Source organism: Geotrypetes seraphini, chromosome 1, assembly GCF_902459505.1.
Source record: "Geotrypetes seraphini chromosome 1, aGeoSer1.1, whole genome shotgun sequence".
In the NCBI taxonomy this organism is placed as follows: Eukaryota; Metazoa; Chordata; class Amphibia; order Gymnophiona; family Dermophiidae; genus Geotrypetes; species Geotrypetes seraphini.
The window spans coordinates 51,367,896-51,390,063 of NC_047084.1; the positions used below are offsets into that span (position 1 = coordinate 51,367,896).

Below are 22,168 nucleotides of genomic sequence, written 5' to 3' on the forward strand. Positions count from 1 at the left end.
CGAGACTGTTGAGGTTTGGGTTTGGGCCGCAGGATGGATTGAAAAGATTTTTCATGATCCGACAGCTTTTTGGTAACAGTTTCGATAGACTCATCGAACAGGTCAGCTCCAGCACATGGTACGTTGGCGAGTCTGTCCTGGAGGTTGGGATCCATATCGATTGTACGGAGCCATGCCAGGCGACGCATGGCTACCGCGCTTGCGGCAGCACGTGCCGAGAGTTCGAATGCATCGAAGGAGGATTGCATCAGCTGGAGGCATAATTGGGAGAGGGAGGCTACCACTTCCTCGAACTCGAATCGAGCTTGGTTGTCTATGAACGGAGTGAACTTGCGGAGCACCGGCAAGAAGAACTCCAGATAGGAAGAGAAAAAGAAATTGTAGTTCAGCACCCGTGACGCCATCATGGAGTTTTGATAGAATTTTTTACCAAATTTGTCCATCGTTCTCCCCTCTCGGCCCGGCGGTACAGAGGCGTAGACCTGGGAGGGATGAGAGCGTTTAAGAGAGGACTCGACCAGTAGGGATTGGTGGGAGAGTTGAGGGCCCTCAAACCCTTTATGGTGCACGATGCAGTATCGAGCATCGAGTTTGCTGGGAATCGCCGGTATGGAGTACGGTGTTTCGAAACACTGCATGAAGGTCTGATCCAGCAATTTATGCAGGGGGAGCCGAAGCGACTCCGTTGGAGGGTTAGGTAAATGCATGGTGTCCAGATACTCTTTGGAGTATCGGGAGCCCGTGTCAAGGGTCACATCCAGATCATCCGCCATTTGTCAGAGGAATGATGAGAAGGACAATTGGTCCGCCAGCGTCGGTCTGTGGGACGGGCTGGAGGAGGAGGAGGCCTCCGGGTCCATGGACATCGGGGAGTGGCAAGGAGAATCGGGCACCGGTGTCTCCTCGTACTCCGGGCCCTCCGGAGGGGACACCTCTGATGAGGAGTATCCCCTACGTTGCAGTTTTTTCTGCGGTGACACCTCCGAATGGCGTGAAGAGTGCCAGGATGAGTGTCTTGATCGGTGCCCGTCTCGGTGGCAGGACGGGGATCGGGATCGTCTGTGCATCGCATGGTCTCCCGAGGCCCCCAAGTGGTGGATAGGGCTGGAAGCGGTGGATCGCAACTGGGGTTGCGATGCGGATTCTTGCGATGCTACCCAAGTCTGGTAAGGAGTACGGAAGAACTCTTCCTGACTATGCCCAGGGCTTTGAGTATCGATCGGAGGTCTGGTCCCATGTTGGCGCGGAGGCGTAATGGGTTCTAATGGCGGCATATCGGTAAGCGAGGCTTGCCGCATGGGCATCGCCGCCCTCCCCCGTTCGTCCTCGTCGGTTTTCGAGGTCGAACGGCGTGGAGGAGGGGGAGGGGGCGGACCGCCCCTTTGGACCGGTACCGGGAGGTCACCCTGTATGGCGGCGATGAGCCCGGGTCCGATGGTCTGCATGAGCTCAACGAATTGAGCTTCCAGCATGGACCGTAGCGAAGCCGATAAGGAGGGATCCGCACCGAAAGGGGGTCCTCCTGCACGGTCATCGCGCTCCTTCGAGGCCGAGTGCTTCTGCTTAGTAGCTTTCGGCACTTTGATGACCACTGGTGGCACTGTGGAAGGAAGAGGTACCTGAACCGAGGAGACCGGGGCAGGCACCGACGTCGAGCTCGTGGATGGTGTCGGGATGAACGATGCCGGTTTCACCACACTCGATGCAGGAGGGGTCGATACCGGTTTCGCCCGAACCGGGGAGGTATCAGATGAAGTGGAGGCTGAGGGATCCTTAGCTGCGTCCATCTTGAACATCGATTCCCACAATAGGCAACGCCGCTTGAATGAGCGTGCCGTAAGGGTAGAGCAAGGCCTGCACGATTTCGGAATGTGGTCAGGGCCCAAACACTGCAAACAGCGCCGGTGAGGGTCCGTGAGTGAAATCGCGCGTTGGCACTTGCTGCACTTTTTAAACCCGGTGATTGGCCGGGACATAGGCCGGAAAATCTCCGCCGCGAGGTCGAAGCCAGTGGGCCTGAGCCACGTGGCCGGCCCGTTCGACCCGCCGGAGGAAATAATCTTCTTTTTTTTTTTTTTTTTTTACTGAAAAAGAAAAGTACTGTTAACTGTAATTAAAAGAAAGCGAAAACGCGGACAAGGAAGGCAAGTTTAACTGAATTCAGGTAGCGCATGGTGAAGTTGAACTTCTCAGCTCCGCGGAAAGAAAAGAACTGAGGAGACACGCCCGGACCTCTGGGTGGGAAGGCACCGGCGCATGCGCGGTGCGGGCATCTAGAAACTTTAAGTTTCTACAAGCAACACGTGCTTGTGAGACGTCCGTACCGGGGCTCTGTCTGATGACATCACCCACTAGTGAGAATACCTGCCTGCTTGTCCTGGGATAAGGAGTTTTATGTATTTCTACCCAAATGTTTTAAAACAAAACTATGCTCTGCCAATGACAAGAAAATTAAAATCCAGAAGCTTCACTCCTTCCCTTTTAAGTATGTATGACAGTGGTTCCCAAACCTGTCCTGGGGGACCCCCAGCCAGTCAGGTTTTCAAGATATCCCTAATGAATATGCATGAGAGAGATTTTCATACCTGTCACTTCCATTATATGCAAATCTCTCTCATGCATATTCATTAGGGATATCTTGAAAACCTGACTGGCTGGGGGTCCCCCAGGACAGGTTTGGGAACCACTGATGTATGATATACTAGAGTTTTGGAATGTCACTTACATTTTCTTGGAACACAAAGCAGCTTAATAAAGCAGTTGCTTGTTCAGCAGTGAGGTCATTGAACAGTCCATTAAACATCATCTCTGTAAGCAACAGCTCATCAGCACTGTACAGCAGAAAAGGATAAAAAGTCAAAATAGAGATGATTGCAAACATTATTTCAGAGGGAATTCTCTAGAATCATGCATCACATTCACAGTATAGATAAAGTGAACATCTCAATGTTGTTTACTTGTGACTTGTGTAACTAAACAATTCATAATAAAACTGAAAAATTAGCATTATCCATCAAATGATGACCATAGTAGTACAAATCTCAAAATGTATAGGAGAAAGACAGTAATTTCAGCCAAATTAAAATTATGTTCTTAAAACTTCTCTTTGTTTAAAGTCAGGAGGACAGGCAAAAATACAGCGTATTCCATGCTCTAATACAGTGGTTCCCAATCCTGTCCTGGAGGGCCACCAGGCCAGTCGAGTTTTTGGGATATCCCTAATGAATATGCATGGGGCAGATTTGCATGCCTGTCACCTCCATTATATGCAAATCTCTCTCATGTATATTCATTAGGACTATCCCAAACACCCAACTGGCCTGGTGGTCCTCCATGACAGGGTTGGGAACCACTGCTCTAAAACACCCTCACTTTCTCTTTTTGTCTTTAAAAGAAATGCAAAAGTGAAGCCCAGGATGGTATGATTCAACAGGGAAACAGAGAAAAATGAAGGCAGATAAAGATCATATGGCCTATTTAGGCTGCCCAACTATGCCATCTACTATCTCCTCCTCTCCCTTAGAGATCCAATGTACTTGTCCCAAGCTGTCTTTAATTCAGATACACTCTTCATCTCTCTACCACCTCCACCAGGAGGCTGTTCCAAGCATTCACCACTCTTTTCGTGAAAATGTATTTTCTGAGGTTACTTCTGAATCTACCCTCTTTCACCTTCATCCTATGCCCCCTCATTCCAGAGCTTCCTCTCAAATGAAATTCACCTCATGCGCCATTTATGCCATGTATCTATCATATTTCTCCTCTCCCACCTTTCCTCCAAAATATGCATCTTGATAGGATTACCATATTTGTGAAGACAAAAAAAAGAGGACACTTGGCCAATCCCCAGCCACGCACCCAGTTCCACTCCAGCCCACCCCTAGCTGCACCTGCACCCTATCCTTTCTTGCACTGCCCCCACACTATTCCCTATGATACATCAGACTTTCAGTTGCGCGTTTTGTACATTTTTCAAAATTAAAAATACAATCCTTTTTTCCTACTTTTCTAATCATGTTGGTCTCAGTCTCTGCTTTCCTCCGTCTTCTCTTAACTCTCGTACCAGGGTTTTGTGATAATTTGTCATTTTTCTCTCTCCTCCTGTCTTCTTCATCTCCTCTACTACATCCATTGCTAACATTGGTTTATTCATCTCAGCGTTCTTCAGTTTACTTTTCTCCCTCTCTTCATTCATTCTTACTCTATAGTCTTCAATTTCTCTCTTTTTACTGTCTACCTGCAGCTCTCTATCTCTTGTCTCACACCACCCTTCTCATTTCCCTTCTTCTTATTCCCCAGTCTTTTACTTACTCTACCCTCTATCCCCTTCCATTCAGCATGTCCTTCTTTCTCTCCCCCATGCCCTCATCACTTTGCGCTTATATTACTGCAACTCGCTATTCTTAGGTCTTTTGTTCTGCCATTTTCTCCACTTCACTCTGTTCAGAATGCAGCTGCATGACTCATATTCTGTAAGAGCTACTATACTTACATTATCCTTTTCCTAAAGTTGCTACATTGGCTTCCCATCCATTTCTGAATACAGTGCTCCCCCGCGAATTTTGCGGGACACTGGCCCATATTTAAGATGTCTATTCAGCGATGTAGACGCGATTCTCTTTAGGATGCCAATGCATAATTGACATGTGACTGGCATCCGCCAAAATCAACATCTTATAGAGAATCAGGCCCAAAGACTCCAGGAGATTTTCAACTATGTCAAGTTCTGTGGCCCCTGGTAACTGTTGCTGGGCTAATAACCATTATGGAGGTACAGCAGGATCCAAAGAAGAAGATATTGTGGGCCATAGGTGCTGCTCCTTGTGAATCTATAGTGAACATTTGCCTAGCTTTTGGAAGCTCTCAGTGATCATTAATTACCTGCTTATCTCACAGGCCACACGCCCTTTCATCTCAATGACATCCGAAGAGGTAGCAAAGCCCATCCTTCTCAGGACACGTTTACGGCACCTCAGCTCATCCATTTGTAAGACCGTTCGGGCTTTCTTCAATTCTCGTTTGGCTGACCTAATGTCCACAGCAATCTAGGAAACAAAGACATTTTGAAACAGAGGTAAACAGTGAAAAAGATTTGCTTTGTGGTTAAGACAATAGACTAATTTTAGCTGATTACCTTTAAGCAAATATTCTAGCAGAAAATTATCCTAAATATAGCAGGTGAAAATATGACCAGCTTGATTTACTGTAGCTGAGCTTCCCCAGGTCAATCTATCCAGTTAATGATGAATATAAGCACTAGCTTGTTAAGGGGTGTAGTTATCAACATGAGTTAGTGTTCATGTGTGTTATTTTAGCACTGGTCCCATTTCATGCAATGAGATGTGGTTACTAATAGCCTGTTTTGATATCTTTCCCTTTATGTCTTATTTCCTTCTCCAACCACCAAGACAGCTATCATGCTTCTCTTCCATAGGGTTGTCTGATGTCTGGGAAAATCCAGACATGTCCTCTTTTTAGAGGGCTGTCTAGGTGCCCGGACATTTTTCTTTTAAATGGGGGAGTCTGTCTGGGTTTAGTTGGCTCTCCCGATTGCCCCACCTAACTCTCTATTGGAGCCCAGTCGCTCTAATTAGGGCTAGATTCACTAAGGACACCGATCGTGTCTCTAGCCACTTTGCGATCCGATTGTTCCCCGACCCGATTCACTAACCTTCCTCCTGATCCGATCTGCACCCGATCCGTGCATGCAAATGAGGGAAATGGCATGCAAATTTTGGAAGGCAGCAATTCACTAAACAATTTCTGGAACACTGATTGGGCTTGCCGATCAGAAATGAAGCAACTGCTGAAGACCAGTTGCTTCTATCCTTGCCGACTCCTGCCCTTTAAAACCATGGGCTCTCAATGCTTTTAGCAGAATATATAAAAAAAGGAATTTTTCTTTTTTTATATATTCTGCAAAATGCATTGCGAGCCTGTGATTTTAACCTGACAGTGCCTGCCCTCCCCAAACCAAAAAATGTCCCCCACACTGAAAAGCCGCCACCCTGCACCGATACCCAACACCGTCGCAATCGGGCCTGACGCTGCCCGCCCCTCTCCCCGTGCGTGAGTTTGGCAGCAGGGATGCCAACTTCATTCTGCCATCGCAAACCTCCCACCGAACCGAAATGCCTCCCCACACCGATGCCATAGGGCCTGACGCTGCCCACCCCCTCCCTGCGCGCGCACACACACGAATGAAAATGTAATACAATTTTTTCCATTCATTTTTTATATATACATATAATATAATCTTATTAACAACAAAAAATGGTTAACCATAAAATTAAACTACACAAAGCACACTATGCTTCTAAACATTCATTCCTACCAGAACACCCTAAGCAAATATGGGACCACAAACTAAAAGTACTAATATATAAAAATGAAACCCTAAGATACAAGACTCTACATACAATGCAACACCATAGAAACAGTGACACATGTCTCCTAATACTGTGCAAAATATGAAGACAGTAGATGTAAATAGTAATAGTAGTAGTAAATTTAAAAAAACTGATACAAAACAATCACCACTTTACAAATTAAAAGATAGAAATAAAACAAATAATGAGAAATAAGAAAATAACATTTTATTGGACTAATCCATTTTTCAATTAGCTTTCAGAGGCCAAAATGTTCTTCAGGACAGTACAGTATACTGTTGTTATGGTATCCTGTCCTGACCTGAGGAAAGGAATTTAGTCCCCCCAAATTGCCTTATTTCCATTTCCTATTTATAAATTTTTATCAATACAGTTACAATACTACTTAATTCTACAAAACGCAACAAAAAAATGTATTTCTACCTTTAGTCGTTTCTGCTTTAATCATCTTCTTTTTGCTCTTCCTATACAGCATTTGTCCTCTCTCCCTTCCATGCAACATCTGCCCTCTCTCTCATTGCCCCATCTACTGTCCACCCTCTCTCTGCCCCTTCCATCCACTGTCCATCCTCTCTGCCCTTTCCATCCACTGTCCATCCTCTCTGCCCTTTCCATCCAGTGTCAGCCCTCTCTCTCTTCCATACAGCATCTTCCTCTTTCAATGTCCCTTCAATAAACTGTATATCTTGTGCCCCTTCTCTCCTTTGTATATGATTCATTTCAGCTTCATCCCCCTCCCCTATGCTCTGGCATTTCTCTCTTCTCCTTTCCTTCCTTCCCACTCCACCCCATAGTCTAACATCTCTTTCTCCTCCCCTCCCCCATGCCATGGCATCTCTCTCCTCTCCTATCTCTCCCTGCATGCTCTGGCACCTTCTTTCCTTCCAGTTTGGCATTTGTCTCCTTAGCTCCCCTTCCCTCCCCTCATGCCCTGGCATCTCTCTCCTCTCCTTCCTTCCTTTCCCCTGGTCTGGCATCTGTCTCCTTTCCTCCTATGTACTGGCATCCCCCCTCCCCCTCCATGGTCTGGTATCTCATTTCCTTTCCTTCTCTCCCATGGACTTGGTATCTCTCGTTCCTCTCCTCTTCCTGGTCTTCCTTCCCCCTCTTTCCCTCTCTCTCCCCAATTGGGTGCAACAGCAGCATTTCTCTTATACCCCCTTCCCTGGTCTTCCTTCTCTCTCTTTCCCTCTCTCCCCAAAAGGGTGCTGCAGCAGCATTATTCCCATCGCGGTCTCACATAGCCGTCAGAAGCGCAGCGTTCACAACTCGCTGCTCCTGCTTGCTTCGGGCCTTCCTCGCTGCCGGGTCTCATCTACTTTCTGTTTCCATAAAGGCAGGACCTGGCAGCGAGGAAGGCCTAAAGCAAGCAGCGAGTTGAATGCCTCCCTGCCCTATCTCCCGCCGATGCCGTCCTAACCAGCAAGCGATTTCACTCATGCGCCGGAGCTCTAACATTGTGCTTGCCAGCTTCTCTTCTTCTCCTCCCCTCTCATGACTTAACTTCCGGTTTTGGAGGAACAGGGTCGGGAAGCCGACAAGCACAGCGTTAAGAGCCCCGGAGCATGGGCAAAGTCGCTTGCAGACTACGGCGGTAGATAGGGTAGCTGCCCTGTTTGCTCCCCCCTAATGCCGGGCAATTTTTGGGGAGGCGATGGCCCCCCCCTCCGTTCCGACACCCATGCTAGTACCAATCTAGCTTAGCCAAAATATGTAAATATGTAATTTTTTAACTTGATTGACTGAATAAGTATGTTGTTTTTACTTTTGCAAAACACTGTGACATGGTTGAGAGTTTCTATGGATTGTTAGGGGTTGAGGGAAGGATGGAGGGGAAGGGGGGAGGGGGACAGGGAAGAAGAATGGGTGGAAGTGTTGAATATGTTCATGGATGATATATGGTATACTATGAGCATACTTTGTTTATCTGAAAATTTTCTAATAAAAATTATAGTAAAAAAAATCTCCATGCATCCTGATATCCAGGACTTAATTTCAGCCAAGTGGCTTTAGCCAGATTCCAGTCTGAGAGTGGGCAGAGGCTGTGGCTTGCCTTAATCCTCTGGTTCCGGAAGAGAAAGAGAGGTTGCAGCTTCCCAGGGTAGATGCTCTGGTCAAGACTGTGACTAAGAAGACCACTCTCTTTGTGGAGGTGGGTATTGCCCTGAAGGATCTTTAGGACAGGAAAATTAAAAATGCCCTGAAGTAGATGTTTGATGTGACTTTGCCTGGACTTTAGGCCACAATCTGTGGCTTCTTTGTCACCAGGGCATGCCTTTAAAAGACCATCAGAATTCTTTAGCTTACGGCAACTCCCAGACGGGATTGTGCGCCTCAAGAAACCTGATGGTAACTATGTCGACTCGGACTCAGATAAAGCCGAATTACTCAATGGCTACTTCTGCTCGGTCTTTAGCTGTGAGGCGCTGGGATCCGGACCACAGCTGTAGACAAGGGAGTGCTCGGAGGACCCGTTCCGGGATATTAAATTTACCGTGAGCAGCATCTACCAGGAGCTATCGAGGCTAAAAGTGAACAAAGCCATGGGACCGGATAATCTACACCCCAGGGTACTTCGGGAATTGAGAGATGTCCTGGCAGAGCCGTTAGCTGCGCTTTTCAATCTTTCCCTAAACAAGGGAAATGTCCCCTTGGACTGGAAAACAGCTAATGTCATTCCGCTCCACAAAAAGGGATGCAGGTCAGAGGCTGAAAATTACAGACCTGTGAGTCTCACATCAATAGTGTGTAAACGTATGGAGATGTTGATTTAAAACAGATTGGATAGGATTCTGGATGACGAGGGATCCCCACCAACATGGATTTACGAAGGGAAGGTCTTGTCAATCCAACCTGATAAGCTTCTTTGATTGGGTAACGAAACAACTAGATAGGGGAGAGTCCCTGGATATAGTGTATTTAGACTTCAGTAAAGTGTCCCACACCCTAGGTTATTGAACAAAATTAATACAATGGGACTAGAAGAAACATTGTCTGCGTGGGTTAAAGACTGGCTCAGTGGTAGACTTCAGAGGGTGGTGGTAAATGGTACTCCCTCAGAAACGTCGGAGGTGACCAGTGGAGTGCCGCAGGGCTCAGTCTTAGGTCTGATGCTATTTAATAGCTTTGTACGAGACCTGCCCCAAGGACTTCGAGGTAAAATTGCTTTATTTGCCGATGATGAGAAGCTATGCAATGTAGTGGACAGCGCAACCATGCCCGACACTATGAGACAGGACCTACTTTTACTGGAAAAATGGTCAAATACTTGGCAACTGAGCTTTAATGCCAAAAAGTGTAAGGTTATGCATCTTGGTATCGGTAACCCCTGCAGAACATACACTCTGAATGGTGAAACTTTAACAAGAACTGTCGCAGAACGGGAGCTGGGTGTAATCATTAGTGATGATATGAATACTATCAATCAAGTGGAGAAAGCTTCAACCAAGGTTAAACAAATGCTGGGTTGCATCCGAAGAAATTTTGTAAGTCGAAAGCCTGAAGTTATAATGCCGTTGTACAGATCCATGGTGAGACCTCTTCTGGAGTACTGTGTTCAGTTTTGGAGGCCACATTATTGAAAGGATGTGAAGAGAAAGGAATCAGTTCAGTGAATGGCCACTAAGATGGTCTCAGAACTCAAGGTTCTCCCATATGAAGAACGTATAATCAGGCTGCAATTATATTCTCTTGAGGAACGCAGAGAGAGGGGAGACATGATAGAGACGTTCAAATATCTTACAGGCCGTGCTGAGGTGGAAGAAGATATCTTTTTCCTTACAGGCCCCATGGCAACAAGAGGGCATTCACTCAAACTCAAGGGTGGGAGACTTCATGGCGACATCAGGAAGTACTTCTTCACCAAAAGGGTGGTTGATCGTTGGAATGGTTTTCCACGTCAGGAAGTCGAAGCCAGCAACGTGCTCGACTTCAAGAGACGATGGGATAAACATGTGGGTTCACTCCGGGGAAATGCTTAGGGGGGAGGGTTCTTTTAAGGGGAGGGTTCTTTGAGTGGGTAGACTTGTTGGGCCGTTGGCCCTTTTCTGCCATCATACTCTATGTAATCTATGTAAATGGAAGTGGATCTGACCTATCTGGCAGATGATGTTTATGATGTGCTCACAAAGTCTGACACACTTGGAGAAACTATAAAAAAAAAAAAAAAAAGTTTCTCAGCTCTGTGAAAAACTGAGAACTAATGGCTCTGCGAGCTGTCGTTGGGCAGTATGGGCGGTCTTGAGACTTTTCAGTCTTTTAAAATGGCAGTGCATTGTTCGTACTGGGTTTCCTTAGATGACATCACCCACATGTGAGAATATGCTGCCTGCTTGACCTAGGATAACTGCACTTGTCCATTTCTCACTATTTATCCACTTGGATTCTATATTCATTTCCTTGTGTAACGCTCAACTTAGGGCCCTTTCTTGACTCTCTCTCTTGGCTTCATCACTCCTTTCATTTTCCTATACTGCCCTATTCCAAAGAAGAGCTTAGGATGGCTTACAACATAATTCACGAGTATAACAAAATCATACTTCAAAATAAATGCATTATAACATTTGGCATATATGCTTCCAAAAGTTTTTCCCAGCAGTAACCCAACCCTTTCTCTGTACTTTCAGACTGAAGGAATACTCTTCAGGGCAGTATTCTAGCTTATCACCACTATTACTTGTGCTTTTCATTCAGCATTGCCATTCACCTTTTCAAAGTCAGCTTCATTTTCCATATCATTTATTCTTGATTTACAATACTTTACTGTTTTGTTTTTTACATGCTTTATCAAATCCCATGATCTACTGTCACACTAGCATTTGGGTAGGAATTTTTATTCACAATGTTTCATAATTACTTATAGTGAAATGCAAAAAAAAAAAAGAAACAAAAATATGGGTATTTACCTGTGCTTTCTTCTCACAAAGCTTATAGACAGTCTCCAGGTGAGGATCGTTGTGAAGTAGGTGTGAATACATCCTATGCTCAAAAGCCTCTGTTTTCTGGATGACTTTTTTAAGTCCCTGGTCTTTGATACCCATATCATCAATTGGATCCAGTAATGGGATGCCATCAGGGAACCGTTTTTGTACCTCCTGAATTAGGAAACCAAATAAGAATGTATTAGTAAGTCCCAAAAGAATGTACATGAATTACATATACATATCAATAACTTAACTAAAACTAACTGATTTATTTATTTGTTCATTTTTATAGCCCGTCCTCCCAAGAGCCCAGAATGGGTTACAGTAAAATAAAAGTAAAAGTAAAAAAAATTCCCTAACTGTCCCGAAGGCTCACAATCTAGCTAAAGTACCTGAAAAAAAACAAATTATTAAATAATAAAGATATATTGTTAATACAGGGATTTTTTCTTGAACCAAATGCATGGAATTTGTTCATAGTGCTATGTTTATGTTATGTTTAATATCATTTGTTATACCGCCCACACCATATTACAGACCTCAGCGGTTTACAATCCAAGTTACATTACATATCTAAGAAAAATTGATTCCCAAAGAGAGATGAAGAAAAAAAAAAGAAAAAAAAAAAAGAAGTGTATTTTAGATAAAGACAAAGAAACTACATCAAGGTACAACTAAGAAGCAGCAAACAAAAGAAAGAACAAAAATTAGGCCATCCTACAAAAGAAAGGAATTATAAAGCAAATCAAATCCCATTCAGTCTCATCCAAATTGGTTGCCCAATGCTTGTAAACTTCCACCAGCAGCTCTCAGCTGGGTTCCTATCTGTCTGCTGCACACCGGAGGTCGAGGAGGGAGGAGAGAAGGCAAGACATATTACCAGTCCACTGCTGGCGGTCCAAAGCCACATGGACTCCAGTTGTAGAGGAATAGCGCCTGATGACCAATGGCTCAGCTGAAACCAGAGCTCTGCTGCAATGGTCTTTTTTCGGTTTCCTCGCTGCTGGTTTCCTGCTCCTGGAAGGGCTCCTCACCCTCCTGCCACTTTCCGTTCAATTTGAAAGCGCCCAAAGTTCCGCTGCAGGCTGCCTCCATCTACCAGACTCTTGACGGTTAGCCCCCCCGGCAGCTGCTATTCTTCTCCACATTGTAGCCAGCTGCCACAAGAGCCCCACCACTACGCTCCTCTGAAGGCCCGATGCCTTGCGCACTTTTCCACTGCTCCCCCATGCTTCGCTGATGAGTTAGACCAGTGTTTCTCAATTTTTTCAAGCCAAGTACCCCCCTAAGTCTAACAAATATCAACCGAGTACCCCCACCCAAGCTCCGCCCCTTACCACAACCCCATAATAATAGTACCAATTGTAATGCAATTTCTTCCATTCATTTTTCATATACACACAATATAATCTTATTAACTCATAATGGTAACCACAAAATAAAAAAAACACCCCACAAAGCACATTGTACATAGAGAAAATGTTAATTATCATTTATATTTGTTTTTCCCCTGGAGGTCAAGGCAGATGACTTTTTTTTTATTAAATCTTTTATTAATTTTCAATTTGAGAACAAAGTGCATTAAATCATACATACAATTAATATCATAATCAGCACTTACATTCAATCAAAAAATACTACAAAATATATCCCCCCTCCCTCCCACCCTCCTTGGATGTGCGAATCAAATAGGAAATAAAGGCATTATACAACTAATCAGAGTTAACAAAATTCATCAATGGATCCTATGTTATTTTAAATAGTTTATTATGACCCAATATTTCTGAATTCATTTTTTCATATCTATAACATAGATATAAAGGGTTCCTTTTACGAAGGTGCGCTAAGCGTTTTAGCGCATGCACTGGATTAGTGTGCGCTAGCCAAAAATCTTCCACCTGCTCAAAAGGAGACGGTAGCGGCTAGCGCGCGCTATTCTGCACGTTAAGGCCCTAGTGCGGCTTTGTAAAAGGAGCCCAAAGTTTCCCACCAAAAGGAAAAATTAAGCCTGTCCCAGTTTTTCCAATTCTTGGTAATCATTTGCATAGCAATCCCAGTCTTAATGATAAGTCTGCTTTTACAGTTGTCTAATAGAGGTTTAGCTTTCAACAATGTCCCACAGATGACAACATCGTAGGACAATGGAATCGATGTATCCAGTATCATATTAATTTGTCCCCATATTGATGTCCAAAAATTGAGTAACAAGGGACAATAGAACAACAAATGATCCAGTGTCCCTACTTCAAGATGACAATGCCAGCATCTATTAGACTTTGAACTGTATAACTTTTGCAAACGAACTGGGGTCCAAAAAATATACAATGTCACCTCAGTAACAACTATGGAAAAATAGACAAAATATAGTGCAAAATATAGACAGCAGATATAAATTATCAAAACTGACACATTTTGATCACTAAATTGAAAATAAAATCAATTTTCCTACCCTTGTTGTCTGGTGATTTCATGACTCTGGTTGCACTTCCTTCTGACTATGCATCCAATATTTATTTTTTTTTCTGCCTGCTGCACGCTTCCTCTTCTCCGGACCCCATTCCCTTCCCCAACCAACCTTTCTCTCTGTTCCTCCCTGAGTCCAACTTTTCTTCCTCACTCCTTTACCCCCATTGGCAACATCTCCCTCTCTCTCTCTCTCACTGTCCTCTCATTCTCTCCCATACTGCAAAGGGAGTGTGGAAAGAGAGAGAGGGAGATCCAGGGTGCATCTCTCCCACTCCCTCTACTGCCACATCCAACATTTCTCCCTCCTTTCCACCAGTCCAACATCTTTCTCTTTGCCTCCTGCACGCTTCCTCTCCAAACCAGTCCTCATTTCCTCCCCAAACCAACATTTCTCTCTCTGCCTCCATGAGTTCAACTTTTTGCTCTCTGCCCTCTCCCACTTCTCCTGAGTGTGACATTTCTCCATCCCTCCTTTCTGCCCTCCCCATCCATCTCTCACTCTCTCTTGCCATGAGTCCAACACTTTCTGCCTCCTGCATGCTTCCTCTCCTCCAGACCTCTTTTTCTTCCCCAACCAACATCTCTCTATATTCCTCCAATGAGTCCAACTTTTCTTCCTCTCTTTTTCACCCCTATTGGCAACAAATCTCCCTCTCTCTCTTACACTGTCCATCTGTCTTTAGAGATCCAGGCAGCTCTCCCACCCCCTCTATTGTCACATCCAACATTTCTCCCTCTCTAATCCCCCGGATCATGTGCAGCATTTTTCAATACTGCCCACCAGCCCCATGCCCATTTCTCCTTCTATCACTATGCCAATCTCTCCCTCCATCACTATGTTCAACATTCCTCCCCGTCACTCCCTTCAATCTATCCCTCTGTACCACCATATCCAACATTTCTCCTCTCATCCTTCTCTCCCCATGCATCTCTACCTCTCTTCTCTTTCTCTCTATGCCCAATTTTCCTCTTTCTTCCTTTCCCTCTCACTCACACAATGATCTCAATTCTCCCTTTTTATTTCTTCCTCCTGTCCCAAGTTAGTGCCCCCTTCCTCCCTCTCTTCTGTGTTCCATGTTCATGCCCCCCTTCCTTCTGTATCGAGTTTGTGCCCCCTTCCTGCCTTTCAGCTGTTATCCAAGATTCATACCCCTCCAATGTTCCAACGCGCTCCTTCTCACTCATCCCTGATGTCGGAGAGGTTTCCGGGTCAGCTATGTGCAGTGTGTGAACCGCTGCCTGCTGCACATCCCCTCAACAAGCCGCTGAAGACAGAATGAGTGAGGAGGTAACTGGGAACCCCCCTACTGATCCTGAAGGCTTTCCTCTGACGTCAACTCTGATGTAGGAGGGAAGCCCTGTGGATCAGCTTTGGGAGGGGAGGAGCAGGGAAACCTGGCAGCGGGTGGGGTGAGAAGCAAGGAGGGATCAGCTTCAATGGACGGGTGGGCAGGGATCTCCAGGCAGTGGCTTCAGCGGGTGGGCCAGGCTGCAAAGAGGGATCCCTGGCGGTGATTGCGGCTTTGACGGATGGGCATGGAATATCCTCTGTGGCGGCCAGGCCACGTACCTTCAACAAGCGGTCACATACCGTGTGTTGAGAAACACTGCTCTAGATAACATAGGAAGACTAATCAAGAAGTCACCACTTAAATTTGTTACAAATCTATGGCTCCCCATAGAAGAAGCCAAAAATTAGCGAATTGATTTTTTGGCCAATTTTGGCATTGAGGCATCAGAAGAGCGCTCAACCTAGACTTTTAAAACTCTAAAAGCTTATTAAGTATAAAAAGTTGCACCAGTAGACTAAATTCAGGCTGTTAGCAATACTCTGAGTACAGGAGGCCCTTGAATTTGCCCATTTGTACGACACACACAGAAATTTTAAGGCCTCTACTTAGGCACCTCTTACTACATGAATTTCAAGTTTTAGGGGTTGAAACTTTGCATAGCTTAGTGCCATGAGTTAAGGTACCTATATGCCAAGTTACATTAAAATTTAAGATCATAAGGTGGGGACCACTTGTACAGTTGACATGGACTGACCCTAAAAGGTATATACAAAGCAATAGGGTCGGATGGTGTACATGCAAAGGTGTTGAAGTAACTTAGGGAAGTTCTAGAGCCTCTGCTGACTAAGCTTTTCAATGCTTCTCTACAGTCGGGAATGGTACCGGAAGACTGGAGAAGGGTTGATGTGGTCCCTCTACACAAAAGTGGAAGTAAGAAAGAAGTAGGGAATTACAGGCCAGTAAGTCTGACTTCTGTGGTAAGTAAATTCATGGCAATGCTTTTAAAAAAGAGAATGGTGAAGTTTCTGGAATCCGGTGAATTATAGAACCAGAGGCAACATGGATTCACTAGAGGTCGATCTTGTCAGACAAATCTGATCAATTTCTTTGATTGGGTAACCAGACAATTGGGTCGCATGTGAATACTCAGATATAGCCTGGTGTAAATCAAAAGTGCTATAAAATAATATTTACCTGTATTGATTTTAACACACTTTGCCTATTATCCAGAGGCCGAAGGTCTTTAGGTATGTAAAGTCGCACACTGCTCATAGCACTAAGAAGATGTAACATGACAGGAACAACCTATAAAACCCAAATGTAAAAATTTTAAAAATATTCTATTTTCTTCTAAAGGCTTAGAAAAAATAGTTTGGGGAAGTTAAAAAGAACACACGGCATGAATCAGAGAAATACATCTGAACTGAAAGGTGCATGATTAGAACATTAGCATGCAGTATCACTGTCTAAAAAATGAGACAAGTCTACTTTACATCACATCATAGGAGACAAATTTTCAAAATTATTAGGGGTGCTAAACCCAACAGAAATTCTCTCTCCCTGAACATAGTCAAGAAGTCTGTTCAACATTGGGGGTGCTCAAAACACAGCACTGGCGCCTATGCATCACACAAAACGGGCCAGAAAACACTTTTTTTACCTACCCTTTTCATACATTAGGATAATGTTTGAAATATTACCAAAGATTTCTGAAGCAAGCTGGGAAGATTGAGATAGTAGGTTTAGCAGCTGCAACAAATATTAAACCTTATATACTGCACAATTATATCCAGAACCAGAGATCATACCTTTGCAGTAAAAAGAGACTAGATTTTTACCTTGATAATATCATTTCCAGTAGATAGGCATGGTATGCTGAACTACGGGTCTTCCATCTGCTCTCGCGAGTCCATTGCAGGAGATACTGATCATAGTTTTCAGCGCCTCCTCCTACTCCATGCTCTCAGCTGCCCATAGTCAATTAGTTTCAAAGTCGGTGACAGCCCTACAGAGGAAAACAGGATAAGGAGAATAGGGAGACCCCTCCCAATAGGAACTTGATCTGCTCATACAAATTAACACAATGCTCACAGACAGGCCAAGGAGAGGAAGGGAACAAAATAAACCTTTAACAACAATAAGCCATAAGGAACTGTGCACTTCCAGGCTAGTACCAGGCTAGTATGCTTTCTTGTTCTTCGCCCACAACACGAGGTTGAACATTGGCCCTCCTCAGCAGTTGACAATGGACTGAAATGCCTGAGGAGAGAGAGACCACTCTCCCAGGTCCAGAGTTTGTCTGCTGAGGAAGTCCACCTGCGTGTTTTGCACTCCGGTAACATGGGCTGCCAAAATGGCTAGAAGATGAGTTTCCACCCAATGGAAGAGAGCCTTTGCCTCCTTCTGGAGCCTGACACTCCTGGTGCCTCCTTGCCCGTTTATGTAAGTCACAGCCATGGTGTTGTCCAAAAATACTCTGACCGTTTTGTTTGTCAGCCAGGGCTGAAACTGCTTCAGTGCTAGTCGGATGGCTTGGAGCTCCAGCCTGTTGCTGGACCAATGGCGTTGAGACAGAAACAACCGCCCCTGAACTGGACAGTCCGTAATATGCTCCCTAAGAGGCTCACATCCATTGTCAGTGTGGTTCAAGAGTCAATCCAAAGAGGTATCCCTGAGGCCAACTATGGACGGAGCCACCAGGCCATTCTACAGTGGGCAGCTGTCATAAGAACATAAGCAATGCCTCTGCTGGGTCAGACCTGAGGTCCATTGTGCCCAGCAGTCCGCTCTCACGGCGGCTCAACAAGTCCTGGACCTGTGAAGTAATCCTCTATCTATACCACTCTATCCCCTTCTCCAGCAAGAAATTGTCCAATCCTTTCTTAAACCACAGGGCAGTAGAACATGCAGAGAGTCCCTCTGCAGGGACCAGCGAGACAGAAGGGAGTGTTGTAGGGGAAGCATATGCGCTTTCGCTCAAGACACCACTTCTATTGTGGCAGCCACTGAACCCAGAACTTGAAGATAGTCCCAAGCCGATGGACTATGTTGCATCAGGAGAGCTGAAATTTGGCCCCAAAGTTTCTGTTTGTGTATCTCTGGAAGAAACACTCAACCTTTCTCCATGTTGAATCGACACTCTGGTACTCCAGCGACTGAACTGGCTGCAATTGGCTCTTTTTCAAGATGACAATCCAGCCCTGACTCTGAAGGGTTGCCATAATGGCCTGGACTGCTCTCTCCACTTCCTCCCTCAAGTCAGACAAGTCATCCAAGTAAGAGTGGACAAGCCAACCCATTTTGGGGAGGTGGGCCCTTACCACTACCATCAATTTGGTGAAGGTCTGTTGGGCTGTGGCATGACTGAATGGCAGAGCCGTGAACTGAAAATGCTGTTCCAGGACATGAAAATGAAGGAAGGGATGTGTAGATATGCCTCTGTCAGGCACTTTGAGAGCTGTGTTGACGTACTTGAGGTCCAGGATGGCCACCAATCCTCGGAGCCTCAGGAATGACAAAGTATAAGAAGTATCTGCTGAAGCCTGAGTTTGCGTCTGGTACCCGTTCGATTCCCTGAATATTGAACAATCTGTTTAGGGTTGCCTAGACATGGGTGGCTCTTTCCGGTTGGCCCATTGGGGAGTCCATAAAGAGAGAGGATGAGTGAACTCCAACTTGTAGCCATCCCTGATTGTAATAGCTTCCCAAGCCACCAGGAAGTCCTGCAGCTTGCATCCAGGAAGTCGTGGAAGCCTGGTGTTATTGGGATTTCTTGGGCAGCCCACCTGGACAAGAGGTGGAGCCCTGGGACGATCTCTAAGATGAAAATCCAGAGGCGAAGAGGCACGAATGGTGTAAGCCTCAAAAGGACCCATGGGTTTGCCCTTTCGCAGCCCAAGGCCTGCTGTCCAGAACATATTTTGGACAGTGGACCTAGACAATAGCCATGAGATCATCCAATCCTTATTCAAATACCATATTGCCCCTGAAAAAAAAGTTTGCTGAGGGTGGCTTTGGACGTGGAATCCCCAGCCCAAATTTTACCTTGCCACATGAAGACATCAGAGGGAAGCCTTCCAGTTGGCTTCAGTGAAGTGGGGCCTGGTGTGAGGGTGGGGGCCTGCCGGACTCAAGGGCGATAGGGAAGGAGGGTGCCTGCTGGACTCTAAGGCAGCTGCAAGCATGAGGGGAGCTGCCAGTGCTGATCTGGCTTCAGCAGGCATGCCTAGCTGGACAGCCCTGAACAAGTAAAGGAGAAAAGGGATAACATGGGAGAAAGGGAGAAAAGAGTGGGGGAGGATTAGCGTGTTGGGACATGGGAGGGGCATGAATTTGGGACAAAGGTTGGAAGGCAGGAAGGGGTGACATGAGGGAATAGAAAGGGAAAATTGTTGGGGACGAGTGTGCAAGTGAGAGGGAAAGAAAGAAAGAGGAAAATTGTTAGAGAGAGAGAGAGAGAGAGAGAGAGAGAGAGAGAGAGAGAGAGAGGAGTGAGGTAGAGACACATGGGGAAGAGAAGGATGAGAGGGAGAAATGTTGGATATGGTGGTGGAGAGGGAACAGAGGGACAGATTGAAGGGGATACAAGGGGGAGGAATGTTGGACATAGTGATAGAGGGAAAGGTGTGGCATGGTGCTGGAGAGGGATGATAGAAGGAGAAATGTTGGGCATTGGGTTGGTGGGCAATAGTGAAAAATGCTGCACATAATCCGGGAGATGAGAGAGGGAAAAAATGTTGAATATGGCAGTAGAGGGAGTGTGAGAGATGCACCATGGATCTCTCTCTCTCTTTCCCCACTCCTTGTACACAAGGGGAGGGGATCATAGAATGGTGAGATGATGAGGGCAGGGAGATGGGTACAGGGGAAATACTAGAAAGGGACGTATAGGAGACATAGAGGAGGGAGATGCTGAATATGGTGAACAATACATACATAAAGATAGAAAATGGACGATGAGCATGGAGAAAAAAGAAATAACAAAAGGCAAAAGAAAAGAGACCAGTGCTGAGACCAATATTATTTGAAGACAAGGCGGTGGCTGCTGCCAGAAGGATGCTGGGCTGTATAAAGAGAGGCGTAGCCAGTAGAAGGAAGAAGGTGTTGATGCCCCTGTATAGGTCATTGGTGAGGCCCCACTTGGAGTATTGTGTTCAGTTTTGGAGACCATATCTGGCGAAGGACGTAAGAAGACTTGAAGCGGTCCAGAGGGTGACGAAAATGATAGGAGGCTTGCGCCAGAAGACATATGAGGAGAGACTGAAGCCCTGAATATGTATACCCTAGAGGAAAGGAGGGACAGGGGAGATATGAGTCATACGTTCAAATACTTGCAGGGTATTAACGTAGTACAAAATCTTTTCCAGAGAAAGGAAAATGGTAAAACCAGAGGACATAATTTGAGGTTGAGGGGTGGTAGATTCAAAGGCAATGTTAGGAAATTCTACTTTATGGAGAGGGTGGTGGATGCCTGGAATGTGCTCCCAAGAGAGGTGGTGGAGAGGAAAACGGTGACTGAGTTCAAAGAAGCGTGGGATGAATACAGAGGATCTAGAATCAGAAAATAATATTAAATATTGAACTAAGGCCAGTACTCAGCAGACTTGCACAGTCTGTGTCTGTATATGGCTGTTTGGGGGAAAATGGACTGGAGAGGGCTTCAATGGCTGGGAGGGTGTAGATGGGCTGGAGTAGGTTTTGACGGAGATTTTGGCAGTTGGAACCCAAGAATAGTACCGGGCAGAGCTTTGGATTCTTGCCCAGAAATAGCTAAGAAGAAAAAATTTAAATTGAATCAGGTTGGGCAGATTGGATTGACCCATTCGGGTCTTTATCTGCCATCATCTACTATGTTACTATGTAAGAATAAAATGACGAGACAACAAAAGGTAGAAAAAAATAAATTTATTTTATATTTTGTGATTAGAATATTTCAAATTTGAAATATGTATCTTGCTAGAGCTGGTGATAACTGGGGACTGCAAAGTAGAGAGTTGCGCGGGGACAGAAATCCCACCCGTCCCCACCCGTCCCCGCCAAAGTCCCACCCGTCCCCACCCGTCCCCGTGAGGACTCCCACCCGTCCCCACCCGTCCCCGCGAGGAATCCCTCCGTCCCCACCCGTCCCCGCGAGGAATCCCCTCCGTCCCCACCCGTCCCCGCGAGGAATCCCCTACGTCCCCGCCTGTCCCTATAAACTACAGAAATAGTTATTTCATTTAATTATGCTACTGAATTAAAGGCTCTGGTAGAAACCCATTTAAAAATAAGCAAAAAGACTTTATTAATTTGGAAATATTAATTGGGAAGAATACATACTTTGTAAACGGGTTTCTACCAGAGCCTCTAATGTTTATAAATTTTTATCAACACAACTAATATACTACTTTATCCTTAAGCAAAAAAAAAAAAAAAAAAAATAATTTTTTTCCTACCTTTATTGCCTGGTTTCTGCTTTCTTCATGTTCTCATTCAATTCCTTCCATCCACTGCCTCTCTTCTCTCTGTGTCTTCCATTTGCTCTGTTACTGTGCCTCTCCCTTTCTCCCCCCTCCCAAATTGGTCTGGCACCCATCTTTTTCCCTCCGCTCCCCCCATAGTCTGGCACCTCTGTCTTCTTCCCTGCCAGCGTCTCCCATTCCCTCTTCCCCATTTCCTTTCAGTGTCCTTCTCCCCCACCATCTTTCCCATGTCCTGTCAGGCAGCATCCTTCTCCCCTCTCTGCCTTCCCCATGTCCTTTCAGCGGCCTTCTCCCCCCTCTGTCTTCCCTATGTCCTTTCAGTGGCATTCTCCACCCCTTTGTCTTCCCCAGTGCTTTCAGGGTCCTTCCCCCCCTTTCTCCCGTTTACCCCATGTCCTTTCAGCGTTCTTTTCCACCCCTTTGTCTTCCCCAGTACTTTCAGCGGCCTTCTCCCCCCTTAAGCGTCTTTTCTTCTCCACTCCACCTTTCCTCCCTCCCTGCCTCCACCTTTGTGGCGCTTTTGCACCCGACCGACAACAGAACAGGCCCGGTCGGACAAATCTCCCTGTCCTGTAGCCGCGAATCTAAATTACCTTCTTACAGCAGCTGGAGTAGTGAAGCTGCTGTAAGAGGTAATT

General features: G+C 45.6%; 1 protein-coding gene across 1 annotated transcript in view; it reads right to left on the minus strand.

Moving 5' to 3' along the window:
* Positions 1-22,168, minus strand: part of MTREX (Mtr4 exosome RNA helicase) — a 311,801-nt gene that overhangs the window by 50,477 nt on the left and 239,156 nt on the right. Inside the window, exons 20-23 of the mRNA XM_033931296.1 lie at positions 16,264-16,374; positions 11,294-11,482; positions 4,882-5,045; positions 2,726-2,831 (exon numbers count right to left, since the gene is read on the minus strand). Of these exons, the coding sequence (XP_033787187.1) occupies positions 2,726-2,831; positions 4,882-5,045; positions 11,294-11,482; positions 16,264-16,374 (570 nt within the window). The remainder of the gene's footprint in view (positions 1-2,725; positions 2,832-4,881; positions 5,046-11,293; positions 11,483-16,263; positions 16,375-22,168) is intronic.